This window comes from Oryctolagus cuniculus, chromosome 3 (genome assembly GCF_964237555.1).
Source record: "Oryctolagus cuniculus chromosome 3, mOryCun1.1, whole genome shotgun sequence".
In the NCBI taxonomy this organism is placed as follows: domain Eukaryota; kingdom Metazoa; phylum Chordata; class Mammalia; order Lagomorpha; family Leporidae; genus Oryctolagus; species Oryctolagus cuniculus.
This window is the reverse complement of record NC_091434.1, coordinates 74079150-74094003: the sequence shown is the minus strand read 5'-3', so window position 1 is coordinate 74094003 and position 14854 is coordinate 74079150. Positions and strand designations below refer to the sequence as shown.

General features: G+C 38.6%; 1 protein-coding gene across 3 annotated transcripts in view; it reads left to right on the top strand.

Annotated features, from left to right (window-relative positions):
* The window catches only part of XIRP2 (xin actin binding repeat containing 2), a 77794-nt gene that overhangs the window by 14677 nt on the left and 48263 nt on the right, over positions 1-14854 (top strand). For 2 of the 3 annotated variants that reach the window (XM_017342905.3, XM_008258698.4), the window contains exon 2: positions 12586-12746. In XM_017342905.3, coding sequence (XP_017198394.2) covers positions 12690-12746 — 57 coding nt within the window. In that variant the 5' untranslated portion in view covers positions 12586-12689. The remainder of the gene's footprint in view (positions 1-12585; positions 12747-14854) is intronic. The other variant, XM_008258699.4, reaches the window with a different exon arrangement.

The following is a 14854-nucleotide window of genomic DNA, read 5'->3' as shown; positions in this document are numbered from 1 at the left end:
CGTAGTGGGCTAAGCCCCTTCCTGCGGTGCCAGCATGTCCCATATGGGCACCAGTTCTAGTCCCAGCTGTTCCTCTTCAGATCCAGCTCTCTGCTAATGGCCTGGGAAAGCAGTGGAGGATGGCCCAAGTGCTTCGGCCCCTGCACCCATGTAGGAGACCTGGAAGAAGTTCCTGGATTTGGATCAGCTCAGCTGTGGCCATCTGGGGAGTAAATAAGTGGGTGGAAGACTTTTCTGTCTGTGACTGTGCCTCTCAAATAAATAAACAGTTTTAAAAAAAAGAATGATAAGTACATAATATAATCAGAAGTATAATTATAAAATGTGTGGGACTGCAGCAGAGGGACCTCCTCTATGCCTGGATTAAAACTCAGGAAAATAGAGCTACATGTGACTTGGAGCCCTCTTCAGATCCCAGCCTGCCACCTGGAAAATTGTCTAATTTAGAAGTTGGCATGGAAATGATACAACCTTTTATATTTCTGTTTTTAGACATGAAGTTAAACCAATAGTTCTTTTTTTATAAAAAAAAATTATTTATTTATTTGAAAGTCAGAGTTACACATAGAGAGAAGGAGAGGCAGAGAGTCAGAGAGAGAGAGAGAGAGATCTTCCATCTACTGGTTCACTCCCAAGTTAGCTGGAACAGCTGGAGCTGTGCCAATCCAAAGCCAGGAGACAGAATTTTCTTCAGGGTCTCTCACACAGGTGCAGGGGCCCAAGGACTTGAGCCATCTTCTACCGCTTTCCAGATCAGAAGTGGAGCATCTGGGACTTGAACCGGCACCCAAATGGGATGCCAACACTGCAGGTGATGGCTTTACTCACTCTGCCACAGCACCAACCCCTCAACACTTGTTAAGATATTGTATTTCTTCCTTTAAAAAATAATATTTGAGAGAGCGCACTCCAATCCACTGATTCACCTCCTAAATGCCTATAATAACGGGCTGGGCCCATGCCAAAGCCTGAAGCCACAAACTTGATCCAGGTCTCCAACGTAAGAAGCAGGAATCCAACTGCTTGAGCCTCCCAGGGTGTGTATTTGTAGGAAGCTAGACTCAGAAGCCAGACCTGGGAATTGAACTCAAGTATTCCAATGTAGGATACAAACATCTTAAACTCTGGGCTTAAAAGCCCACCACATATACTGTATGTCATAAGGATCTATCTGGAGTTTCCCCTTTCTCCCCTTTTCCCGTGGGACTTGACTGAATCTAATGTCAACTGCTCTGGCTCCAGCCCTGAGCACAATGCCTGGCACAGTAGTTCATTTGCTTGCCATCCACTTGGATCTGTATTTAATACTTTCGCAGATTTAATGTCTGTAGTGACCAATGCAGTCGAACTGCATAACTTGGTTTGATTTCTAGTTCAAACTCAAGTTTATAAGAATGAAAAGGAGCTATTTAGAGTTAACAAAATTGTTTATTGGTTTTCCTTTTATTTATTCTTAGATTACACTAAAATCAGTATCTATAAAGAATTCATGTGTGAATATTTAAGAAGCAGAAAGGAAGATTTATCTTAATTAAAGATTGTCTTTGAAATAAAAACACTGTTTTTTAATGATAAAATATGCACATAAGAGACTGTATAGAGTTGAATAACCTTGTAGGTGAAAATACCCACAATCAGTGCCAGGTTCAATGACTTATTATTTGACTTTACCTTTGACTTTACCTTTATCATTACTCCCTCATCAGGGAAATGGGAATAAACTGCCTACCAGACATGACTTTTATGAGACTGATTATACAATATATGTAAAATGATTAATACATAATAAATACTCATTAACTGACATTTCTAATTATTATAATGTCACGTAATTCTCATTATGCTAGTGAAACGTCCAACAAGAAAAGAAACTTGTACTGTAAAAATATGCATCATCTGCAGGCATTTAATGATTCTAATTCATTTTACTATTTCAATGAAATTTTAGTCAATTATTGATTTTTTAAGCTGGCCAATTTTCTAAGCCAAGTAACTAATTTAAAAATATTTAATAGAACTATGATTAAATTTTCAAATATGCTCAAACTAGCAATGTTGTTATACTAATAATCATCTACTTTCTTATTAAATTCTGTGCATGCATAACCGCTCTCGTACCAAAAGTACCTTCTGGGAGGTGATAAATGAACAGATGAATCTTTAGAACAAGAAGTTACTATAATTATAAATGATTATTTTCTTATTCAGAGAGATTAGAATCTGATGGGACAATAGATCCAAGTACTTTTTAAATAAATTTTATATATTTATTTGGAAGGCATAGTTACAGAGAAAGAGGGAGGGACAAGGAGAGATTTTCCAAACAATGGTTCACTCGAGAAGCCTGGAACTCTCTCCAGGCCTCCCACATGAGTGACAGGGGCCCAGGCATTTGGTCCATTTTCTGCTGCTTTTCCAGGCGCATTAACAGAGAGCTATACTGGAAGCAGAGCAGCTGGAACTCAAACTGGCATCCCTAAGGATGCTGACATCACAGGTAGCAGTTTCACCCACTAAGCCACAATGCCAGTCCCTAGGAGTGAGTTTTATGTGTAAGTAGGTGGCCGTTTCTTCTTTAGGGCATAAAGAGTAACTTCAAAGATGTGTCCATCATACAGGCATTTATACATACACAACTGCACAAGTTGGGGGGAGCTGGAACTGACATATGCCTTAGAAAGACCCTAGTGTGTAGTAATTCTTGACTTGGACAGAACTATGTGTTTGTGCACAGTGAATGCTTGTGTTAGTTTTCAGTCACTGCTGTAACTAATGACCACAAACATACTAAATTAAAACAGCACAAATTAAATACAGTATTGCAGTTCCAGTTCTGAAGTCCAAAATGAGTATCACTGAGCCAAAATGAAGTTTCATCTGAGCCATGGTTTCTCCAATAGCTCTGGAGAGAATCTGTTTTCTTGCCTTTGCCAGCCTTCAGAAGCTTCCTGTATTCCTTCATTCATCAAGGCCAGCAGTATAGATCTGCAAGTCTCTCTCTATGACTCCTGTCATCACATCTTTGTCTCTCAGTCTCCTGCTCCCTCTTTCAACTCCTGAGGACCCTTTTGACTTTATTGAACCCACCTAGATAAACTGGAGTCATCTCTTCATCTCAAAATTCTTCATCACATCTGCTTAACCTCCCTTTTGCCACATAATTTAGCATTCACAGGTTCTGGTGGTTGCAATGTGAAATCTTTGAGGGAACAAATATTCTGCCTCCTACAGTGCTAAATATCACCATCTCTGGTGGGCAACTGGATTTACAGGATTCCTTCCAATATCATGGACTAGGAGAATGCTAGCTAGGGAAGAGTTAGCAAGGAAGCAACAGCTAATCCTTTTCATTACCATGAGACATGCTTTTGATAAAGCACAATAACCAGATATGAATAGATAGATGTTTTTTGGAAAGTGACAAGGGGTACTTCAAAAACGCATGGAGAGGCCAGTGCCATGGTGCAGCAAGTTAATCCTCTGCCTTTGGTGCCAGCATCCCATATGGGCGGTGGTTCTAGTCCCAGCTGCTCCATTCCCAGTCCAGCTCTCTGCTGTGGCCTGGAAAAGCAGTAGAAGATGGCCCAAGTGCTTGAGCCCCTGCACCCACATGGGAGACCAAGAAGAAGTGCCTGGCTCCTGGCTTCAGATCAGCGCAGCTCTGGCCATTGCAGCCATTTGGGGAGTAAACCAACGGAAGACCTTTCACTCTGACCCTCCCTCTCACTGTCTATAGCTCTTAACTCTCAAATAAAATAGATAATAAAAAATGCATGGAACGTGGGATTAAAAGATAAGTTTATTTTGATGGGACAAATTTTGAAATCCATGCATAGCTTATTCATCATATGCATATTTCCATGAACTTTTTGAAGTACCCTCTTACATGTAATAACACAACGCATTTGTGTGGTAATATGATCAGAGAGAGAACAGTTCAAAAATGAGATCTGATTCACTGTATTCATATGCTAGAAGGATGCTACAAGATGGATTTTGTGCTGTCATGACATGCACTTCTACTCTCTTTGCTCCTTTGATTTCCCTCTCCATGGTTTTAAGAACTATAAATTATTGCAGGGCTGTGCAGTGCACTTGCTTTTTTCCTTTTGTTCTCTATTTCTTGGTTCTATAATATCTAAATGAGGATAAGAATATATAAAACTAAAATTGACTACAAATTTGATTTGGCAGCAGCATTCTGAATCTTTAAAAGAGATGACTTTTATCATTAGATGAGGGATAGGCAAATATTAAGATCTACAGAAAAATGTAGTCATGCCAATAGCTCTGAGGCATGATGTGTCTATCGGTATGAAATCCTGCATACAAATACAAACTCAGTTACCATCATATATTTAGACTTTATAGAATTTACTTTATTACTCCTGCAAATTTAGTTCTAAATCAACTGTCTAAGTACTGAACAGTTGACTTCTTTGTAATGTACCCAGAACAAAATAGCAGGGCTACTGAGGTGCCACCAAAACTGTGCTGGCCTTCTTGAACACAGTATCTACGATCGCATCAGCTTCACAGACACCCATTTGACTTTCTAGCATGTTTCTTCTTGGTTCTTACTTGGGACTAAAATAAGGCTTCTTGGGTAGAGTTCCACATATTTCTGAGGAAAAATAATCGAATTCTAGTTTTTCTGCTAAACAGTTTAAACTATTCAAAATTAGAATTTATTCTATATCATTATTTTACACTGCATTAGCCATCTAGGGATTTTTTTTTCAATATTTTCATTGTATATGCATTATGAGTAAGTTCACAACAGAAAAAGATATCTCTTTGTTGTTTGAATTTTTCTTCCGTTGTTTACTGGGAAAGGTGATTTTTCATTTGTTCATTCTTTGGACACTTAGACTTCTTGAGGGCATAGAACTTAGTTGAGCACAGATCCCGGAGCTAGAATGTGTGACTTCCCTTCCCAACTCTGCAGCTTACAAGCCACTTGATCTGGAGCAAGTTTTACCACCTTCTGCGTGCCTGTTTCCTTTTGTTAAAGTGGAGATAAAAAACAAAAGTGGTTTCTAACCTCCTTGGGTGATTGAGAGCATTAAATGGGTGGATATCTATCTGATGCATAGAAAGTACTATAAGCATATTTGCTATTATTTTTTCACTTGTGAATCATTCTATTGAATCCTTTGTACCTTAATAACAATGCTAGTGTTTGTTCAGACCTATTAGCATTCTTTATTGAGACTTTTTTTTTTTTGATAGGCAGAGTTAGACAGTGAGAGAAAGAGACAGAGAGAAAGGTCTTCCTTTCCATTGGTCCATCCCACACAAATGGCAGCTACGCGCGCTGTGCCGATCTGAAGCCTGGAGCCAGGTGCTTCCTCCTGGTCTCCAGTGCAGGTGCAGGGCCCAAACACTTGGGCCATCCTTCACTGCCTTCCTGGGCCACAGCAGAGAGCTGGACTGAAAGAGGAGCAACCAGGACAGACTCTGGCACCCCAACCAGGGTTAGAACCCAGGCTGCCGGCGCCACAGGCAGAGGATTAGCCAAGTGAGCCGCAGCGCCAGCCTCTTTATTGAGATCTAACATAACATCATCTGTTCTAATTGTTCCTTTCAAGCTTTCCTTTTTTCTTATGAATTATGCCAAAATTAATTTTTACATTGTATTTTTGTGCTTTGACAATTCAATTGAAATCATTTTATTAACTACTTATGGCTATAAACTTTTCATTGTTTTTCAAAGACAACTCTTTAGCCTATCTGCTATCCCATTTGCAATATGCTGTGAGTTGAGGATCTCTTTTCATGTTTTCCTCAAAATCATTACCAAATTTTCCCAACACAATTTGCTGGTAATGCTAAGGCTTCATGCTCCTGGATTTTCCTCTTGAACACTCACATGGCCAACTCCATTTCAGTGTAGATGTTTCATTTTTCAGGATGCCTTGTTTCCTGACACCTGCCTCACTGACATGCCCAGGTGGATTATGTCTCCCTAAAGGCTGCTAACTCACCTGATTCAAATGCATGAACATATTGGGCTTATAATTAATTGTGTCTCTCTCCAACTAGACTGGAAAAATCTGGAAGATAGGTAGTTGTCTCCTGCTTTGTAAATCATATTTATTAGACAATATATATATTAAAATAACCATATTAATTATATAATTCAAATAGGTTTTTTTGGAATTTCATATGGCAACAATGAAGAAAGATATGTCAAAGTCACCCATCTATAAGGTTTTCCTTGTTCTTGTTTATTGATAGTATATTTTTTTATATACTGTACTGACAAGCATGCAGTGTTATAAAATTATTACAGCTCCACAGTGGGATGGTATCTTTGGTATACAAAATGACCCTCTATTTAATTTAATATTCTTTGGTTTAACAACAGTTTGAATTAAAGGAATATAACCATAATGACTTTTTCTTCATTGATATTTGCCTGTGTAAATTTTGTAAAAGATTTACTCATTCATTCATTCATTCATCCATTTGAAAAACAGGGTGGTGGAGAGGAGTTTCTGTGATGAAGAAATAAAATTCAGGGGTGAGCTTTGCGGCTCAACTGTTGGGCAGCCACTTTGAACACCCACAGTATCAGAGTGCCTGATTCACATCCCAGCTATTCCTTTTCTGACCCAGAGTCTTGCTAATGCAGCCTGGGAAGCAGATGATGATGGCTGAAGTGGTTGAGTCCTTGCCCCCTGCTTGGGAGACTCAAATGGAGTTCCAGGCTCCTGGCTTTGACCCAGTGTAACCCTAGCAGTTGTGGACAGCTGGAAAGTGACCTAATGGGTAGAATATTTCATTCTCATTCTCTCTCTCTTCAAAATGAATAAAGAAGTAAGTATTTTTTACAAAAAGAAATCTTACCAATCTCACTAAGAATATATACACACATATATATATCTTATACACACACACACACTATAATGATATCATTTATCTAATTTGTATCAGATTTTTAGATAATTGTTTAATGGGAAATGAGGATATATTTATCACTTCTTAGTGTGACAAGAACTTTTTTTGAGATTGATTTACTTATTTATTTATTTATTTGCAAGGCAGAATGAGGAAGAGAGAGAGCACTTCCATCCACTGCTTCACTCCCCAATTGCCTGCAGTAACCAGGGCTATACCAGGCAAAAACCAGAAGCTGGAAACTCCAATCAGGTCTCTCATATATGTGGCATAAACCAGCGCATTGGAGACATCATCTGCTGCCTCCCAGATGCATTATCAGGGTTTGGATTGGCGCAGAGTAGCTGGGACTCAAACTAGTGCTCCAGTATGGGAGACAAGCATCCCAAGTTGTGTCTTAACCCGTTACACCACAATGCTCACCTCATATTTTATAAACCGTCGAGTGCCAAACTTGAAATTTCCTGCACAGCTAATTTAAGATGTTAATATTAAATGTATTAAGGATCTCTTTTAAATATGTATCAATATTAACCTTTACATATTTGGTTTTTTATTTTTTAAAAAAATTATCTTTATTCATTTGAAAGGCAGAGTTACAGAGGGAAAGGGCGAGAGAGACAGAGAGAAAGGGATCAATCTTCCATTCACTGATCTGCTCCTCAAATGGCCAAAATGGCCAGGGCTGTGCCTGGCCAAAGCCAGGAGCCAGGAGCTTCTTCCAGGTCTCTCACGTGGATGCAGTGGACCAGGCACTTGGGCCATCCTCCACTGCCCTCCCAGGTGCACCAGCAGGGAGCTGGATCAGAAATGGAGCAGCAGAGACTCTAACCAGCACTACATGGGATGCCAGCACTGCAGGCTGCAGCTTAACCTGATATGCCACAATGCCAGCGAAGTAACCTTCACATACTTGAAGAATTCTTTCTCTGTTAATAGGTTATGAAATTTGGCCAGCGCCATGGCTCACTTGGTTAATCCTCTGCCTGCAGCGCCGGCACCCCGGGTTCTAGTCCCGGTTGGGGAGCTGGATTCTGTCTCAGTTGCTCCTCTTCCAATCCAGCTCTCTGCTGTGGCCCGGAAGTGCAGTGGAGGATGGCCCAAGTCCTTGTGCCCTGCACCCGCATGGGAGACCAGGAGAAAGCACCTGGCTCCAGGCTTCAGATCGGCACAGCACGCCGGCTGTAGTGACCATCTGTGGGGTGAACCAATGGAAAGGAAGACCTTTCTCTCTGTCTCTCTCTCTCTCTCACTGTCTAATTCTGCCTGTCAAAAAAAAAATAGGTTATGAAATTAGAAGAAAATTGCAGGATGAATTAATTACATTGACTATTCCTCATTGTTTTCTGATACTGAAATCTTAGAACCATTATTTTATCACCTGCAAGGAAACTGATCTCTTCTATATCCAGTTGCAGACATATGAAAGGAAGGAATAATATTCAATTGTTCTTTTTTATCTTTTTTAAAATTTATTTTTAAGGAATACAAATTTCGTAAGTACAACTTTAGGAATATAATTATTATTCCCACCATACCCGCCATCCCACCCACATTCCCACCCCTCCTCCTCCTCCATCTCCCTTTGCCAGTCCCATTCTCCATTAAGATTCATTTTCAATTAATTTTGTACATGGAAGACCAAAGCTATACTAAGTAAAAATTTCAACAATTTGCACATACACACACACACACACAAACTGTTTGAGAACTGGTTTTACAGTTAACTCTCAATACAACTCATTGAGGACAGAGGTCATGCATGGGGAGTTAGCGCACAGTGACTCCTGTTGTTAATTTAACAATTAACACTCTTATGTATGACGTCAGGTGACCACCCGAGGTTCAATTGTTCTTAAAAATGCTTTAGGGGCCAGTGCTGTGGCTCAATAGGTTAAACCTCCACCTGTGGCACTGGCATCCCATTTGGGCACCCTTTCTAGTCCCAGCTGCTCCTCTTCCAACCCAGCTCTCTGCTATGGCCTGGGAAAGCAGTAGAAGATGGTCCCAGTACTTGAGCCCCTAAACGCGCATGCAAGACCTGGAAGAAGCTCCTGATTCCTGGCTTTGGATTGGCCCAGCTCTGGCATTATGGCCATTCTGGGAGTGAACCAGTAAATGGAAGAATTTTCTCTCTGTCTTTCCCACTCACTGTCTGTAACTCTACCTCTGAAATAAATAAATAAAATCTTTTCAAAACTGCTTTAAACACGGACTTTCCTTTGACAGTAAAATTCAGGAAGGCATAATGAATTTCTGTAAAAACTTCACTGATTCATCGTTATTTCAGTTTTAAATGCTGTAGAAGAAAAGTATATGTTTAAGGCTTGATAAAATACATCTATAGTCACTCAGTCTCTCATGCTTTAGAGAAAGAGAAATGGACATAAATTGGATCTAGCTGAGGTCTATAAATTTTTATGTTACAAAAATCATCATGGGGACTGGCGCTCTGGTGTAGAAGGTTAAGCCTCTGAGTGAGGTGCTGGCATCCCATATGGGCGCCAGTTTGAGTCCCAATTGCTCCACGATCCATTTGAGGAGTGAAACAGCAGATGGAAGATCTCAACTCTCTTTCTCTCCTTCTCTCTCTGTAACTCTGCCTTTCAAATAAAATAAATAAATCTTTTAAAAAATCATGCAAATCTTTTCCATAACAACTTCAGAGTTCTTATAAAACATATTCTATGGTATCTAATAGTTGCCATCATAACAGATTTTATTTTTACTGCTTTATTTTCTTTCAAAGTGACTATATATCATTTGTGTTTTATAAAACTTTTGTATTTCACTGAGAATTAATTATTGACTAGATCAGAAATTATTTTCATATATGCAAATAAATGAAAGCTTTCTATATTTAAAGTGTGATGGATCCTAAGCTCAGCCATACCATTAACTCTAGAGCTGTCAGATAATCCACTGAAGATCTCTGGATTTTTGTTTACTCATCTGCACAGTGAATTACCTCTAAACCCCAGAGACAAGAGACTTCTATCAAAATGATTTTGCAGTATTAATATTTATAAGGCTTTCTTACAAAAAGAGTCATCTGAACATCATTTTTCCTTGCCTCTTTTTCACAGAGCACTTCAGCCATATAGCTTGTTTTGCCTCTGTTTTACACATTTACCTCTTTCATCATTCCATATTTTTCCACAGGAATTGTATGTCAACAGGCCTCTTTGTTCTTCTATGTATTGTTTCTCTTTAAAAGTATACTTAATCTCATTTTCACTACTTTCCCTTCCAAATTACATTCAAATATTTCCAAATAGAACATTATGAGGTGAGACACTTCATGTTCCTGTTTCTTTCACACACATCACTAAGGGAGGAACCATTTTGCCAACCACAGATATTTATCCCAGGTGTTTTCAGCACCCAGATAAAAGTATATAGGTTTACTGCATTATAGTAGACTGAAGATTACAGTAGTCTCACTTTTAAGACAGAAAAAATGATAGATGTTGTCTTAGAAATTTAAGAAACCACATAGATATTGCCTGTGAGCTCAAGGCAATTTTTCTACTCCAAGATGCTACCTGAATATGCAATTATTGATGCAAGGGGGAATAATGAAAGAGAGAGAGAGAGAATGTGTGTGTGTGTGTGTGTGTGTGTGTATTTTCCTGATCTGCCTTCAATGCTAGGATGCAATGGAGTCTGAATATTTTAATACCCAGGGGAAAAATTTTCTTAACCAGTAACCTTGGGCATGTTCGAATAGAATGAAAAGTGATAAAAACTGAACATTGAAAAGTAAACACTGCTTTAAATTTTAGCAAAAATAAATAAATTGACTTCCTATTAAGAGTAATAAAAGAATGACAACTTTAATGAATAAGACACAAAATAAAATTTGTATTTTAATGTGGAAAATCTTTAGGGGGCATGTTCAATAAAATTGATCTAGTTCATTCACAACAAAATAAAACAGTACAGTTGAATACGAACTAATTTCAGCTGTGTAGACAGGTAATCCACAGGGAAAATAAAGATGTCTTTTTTTCAATGTGAGAAAAACTTTTAATGTTTTTTGGGGCATATCTTTTTTATCAGGATGTACTGGGGGAATTTTCTTTTAAAAGATTTGAAGTTTTGGATGACAGGTGAATTTCAAAGATAACTGATATTTTTGCTGCACAATCATAGCATTCATATAATACAACATCTAATTCCTTTAGATTGTGTATTTTTGATGGCATGTTGAATTAAATAGATTTGCAATTTTAATTAAATATATGAAAATGTTTATTTGAATGGGAAGTCTCCTTGGAAAATCAAATACTCAGGGAGGGAGTAAAAATGCCAATGACTTTTCATTTTTTCTGGGGCACAGAAGTTTTTCTCAACTGCTGTTGAGTACATAAGCCTTAAATACCCTAACGGGAAAAGCATATAATTCAACAACATGGTTGAATATAGGGCTGAGGGCTGAGGAAGGAGGGACGGGGAACAGAGAGGGGAGGCAATGATTTGGATGTTACCTGGGGTTGTCTGGACCTTGGTCCATGGTTATTAAATCAAACCAAACTAGATAATAAAGTACACCAAAGATCCCGAACCTGTGAGCCACAGAAACCACCAACCCTTAGCGTCAAAGGCAGAAGGGACACAAGTGAGTGATGAATGGACTTAAAAAGCACACACACACACACACACACACACCCCTATAGTGTACACTGTCTCAGAGCTCTTGAATTTGTTTTGTAATCAAACTTATCTAAGAAAGAATAATGGAACATGGAGCACAGTGATAACATACAAAAGAACAATTTAAAAACTAATTTTGTGGTCACTTGCAGCATATGTTAAATAACCACAGAGTCCTTATGTTCCTTTCACAAAAGGAAATGCTTAGACATCTTTTATGTCTTCGTATGCCTACAAGGAGTTGGTTAGATTAGGGTAAACTAGATGATCTCTGAGATATTTCTGTTTCTGTTCCTGTGATCATGAATCAGTCTTCTGCTGTTTTCAGACAGATAATTCATACTACCTTGAATTTTTATCAGGTTGATGGCTTTAAAAGGGAAAATGGATGATTGAAAAAGCTCTTTCTAATGATATTATTATTCCTTTCTCGTGTAATACTGTGAATAAAAGAAAAAAATCCTGTTTGTAATTCTCACAGCACTCACATATTTCAGCTTGATATATATCTTCTTGAAGGTTGAGGGGTGCAGAGAGAAGTCAAGAGCGATTTTGAGTTTTATAAAAGATTTAGTTAAACCAGGTTCAAATCTGCCATTTATTGTGTGAAGCTGGGAATGTTTTCTTAATGTCCATGCATCTCTGTTTTCTTACATTGAAATTTCAGCCAATAACAACACTTGCCTCATAAAGTTGTTAGACAAGTAAATGCCTTTATAGCATTTGAGGAATTCTAAATATTAACATTATATATCTATTAATAAACACAAGCAATTCACTATGATAATTGCAGGAGTAGGAGGGAGACAATATTTCTTGATGTTCACACAGCATATGTTCCTACATAGGAATTTGTACCTTCACTTGAAGACTTAAAAAAAGAGGATGATTGTGAAACACTGACAGTGTGAAATGTTGTAGTCTGTTTAATGAGACCAGGCAGTTTAAACATCTTCACTGTTCACCAGGTACTGCTGTTTTCTTTTCAAGTCTTGACATATTTGAACATACCACATTTGTTTCCAGTGACTGTTGGCCCTAATAAGACCGCGAGTGGACTTGCAGAAGAGAGTGCTGCCGAGAGCGAGGGCGTGTCAGATCCACACCAGGCCATCTCCCTGAGAGAGCGGATGGCGAGGTACCAGGCAGCTGTTTCCAGGGGGGACTGCCGCAGTTTCTCTGCCAACGTAAGCTGCTCCTTGTGCTTGTGCATTAGGCAGTGTGCCTGCTGTCTGCCCAAACTCCCTTCTAACAATGCGAGAGGGGGATAATGGTGAAAGAACACAAAAATCGTGATTCAGATTTGCACATCTCAGTGTAAGCTTCAGCTGTGATACATAGACTTGAAGACCATGGTCACCCCTCTATGAGCTTCAGTTTCCTTAACTGGAAAATGGAACTACTCACCTACCACATAGGGCCTTGTTGAGGAATCAAAGAGATAATTTATGTGTACACCGTATGGCACTGTGTAGATGTGTTATTATTGATATTATCATTATCACTTAACCTATAGCTATTCTCAGGAAGACCGGGAGTTAATTTCAAATTTTAATAATGTGGGTTTGCGTATTGCCCCTCCTTGGTCTCATGTATGGTTCATTTAAAATCACTGGCAGTGTAATTTCTTTTGCTTTTCTCTGTATGCACTAAATCCATTAGGAGAAGCTTAATCAACATAGAAATGAGAGAGATTAGCAATGTAGGCACTCTGCTAAACCAATTATGATTGCAGGAGACTGCATAATTTTCTAAGACCACCGATTTTTAGGGCCAGCCCATAATAAAGTCGTATTCAAAAGGATTTATTTTGTATTCTGTGGCCTTCAGCTTAATGGAACATAAGAATATTCTTTTATAATTATAATCTCAAAATTAGTCATGTTGTCAGGTGTGTGTGTGAGGGGAGGAGGAAAAAGAGGGGATTAGCCAAAATGGTGGTATTTAAAATAGCTACTTCTAACATCCTTCTTTACAAATTATTTAGAGACAAGGCTAACTGCCAAACTCATTAACAATACTGAAATCCAAGATGACATTTTTTTACATAGTCATTGAAATACACATTAGACACAGCGCAGATTTGAAATGAATGTACAGAAGGAACATAAGCTAAATCACTTCCAAAATAAATAGTAGCACTACAATACCTCCTGCCAGTCTTCTTAGATAGCACCCCCTGCTGGATCATTCAGAAACTTCATCTTGGTGTTCTGTATTGGAGAAGTGATTTCTGGGAAAACAGCTAATTTAAAACTGCCTCTTTAGTAAACATATTTCACTTTGGAAGACTCAGGGCCCTCTAAGAGCTAGGAGAATATACAAAAATTGACATCAGAGCATGATTTGTACTTATAATATGCTAAAAATGTTAAATTTGAGCATATAGGAAAATTATTATCTAATACAAAAATCAAAAAATTTAATGTTAACCTGAAAACAATAAACATATATGGAATTTAATTATGCTTAATTTCCTGCCCATTTTTACAGACAAAACAACTAAGGGAAAGTTACTTTTGGGAGATTGTATGGTTAGGTAGTGAGGAAGTCTTTCCAGAATCCTAATTTCTTGACTGCACTACTCTGTTTTTTAAAGATTTATTTATTTATTTGAAAAGCAGAGTTACAGAGAGAGAGAGACAGAGAGAAAATTCCACCTGCTCCTCAAATGGCTGCAACAACCAGAGCTGGACCAGGGTGAAGCCAGGAGCCTGGAGCATCTTCTGGGTCTCCCATGTGGTTCAGGGGCCCAAGCACTTGGGCCATCTTCCACTACTTTCCCAGGCATGTTAGCAGGGAGCCAGATTGAAATCAGAGCAGCCAGGATCTGAACCAACACCCTTATGGGATGCTGGCGCAGCAAGCAATGACTTAACCTGCTGCACCACGGTGCCAATCCTGACTCCAGTACTCTTTTATACCAGATTTTCTTCCTCCTCTCACACAGAAAGTATTTTTCGGTCTCCAAAGTAACATACTACTTTATTTTTCCCTAAACAAATATAAAACAGAATAGCACACATATCATTCAGAGGAATCCTGCTAAATATGTAAGGCAAAGCAAAATAATTGCCTTGTTTGGTCATATCAAATGTTATGTAGTTCTTCCCACCCCACCATACAAAAAAGGCTTGAACTCTGTCTACATAATTACCCCGAATATTTTTTCTTTTTTTTAAGATTTATTTATTTATTTGAAAATCAGAGTTACAGAGAGAGGTAGAGTCAGAGAAGGAGAGTCTTCCATCCGCTGGTTCACTCCCCAGATGGCCGTAACAGCCGGAGCTGTGCT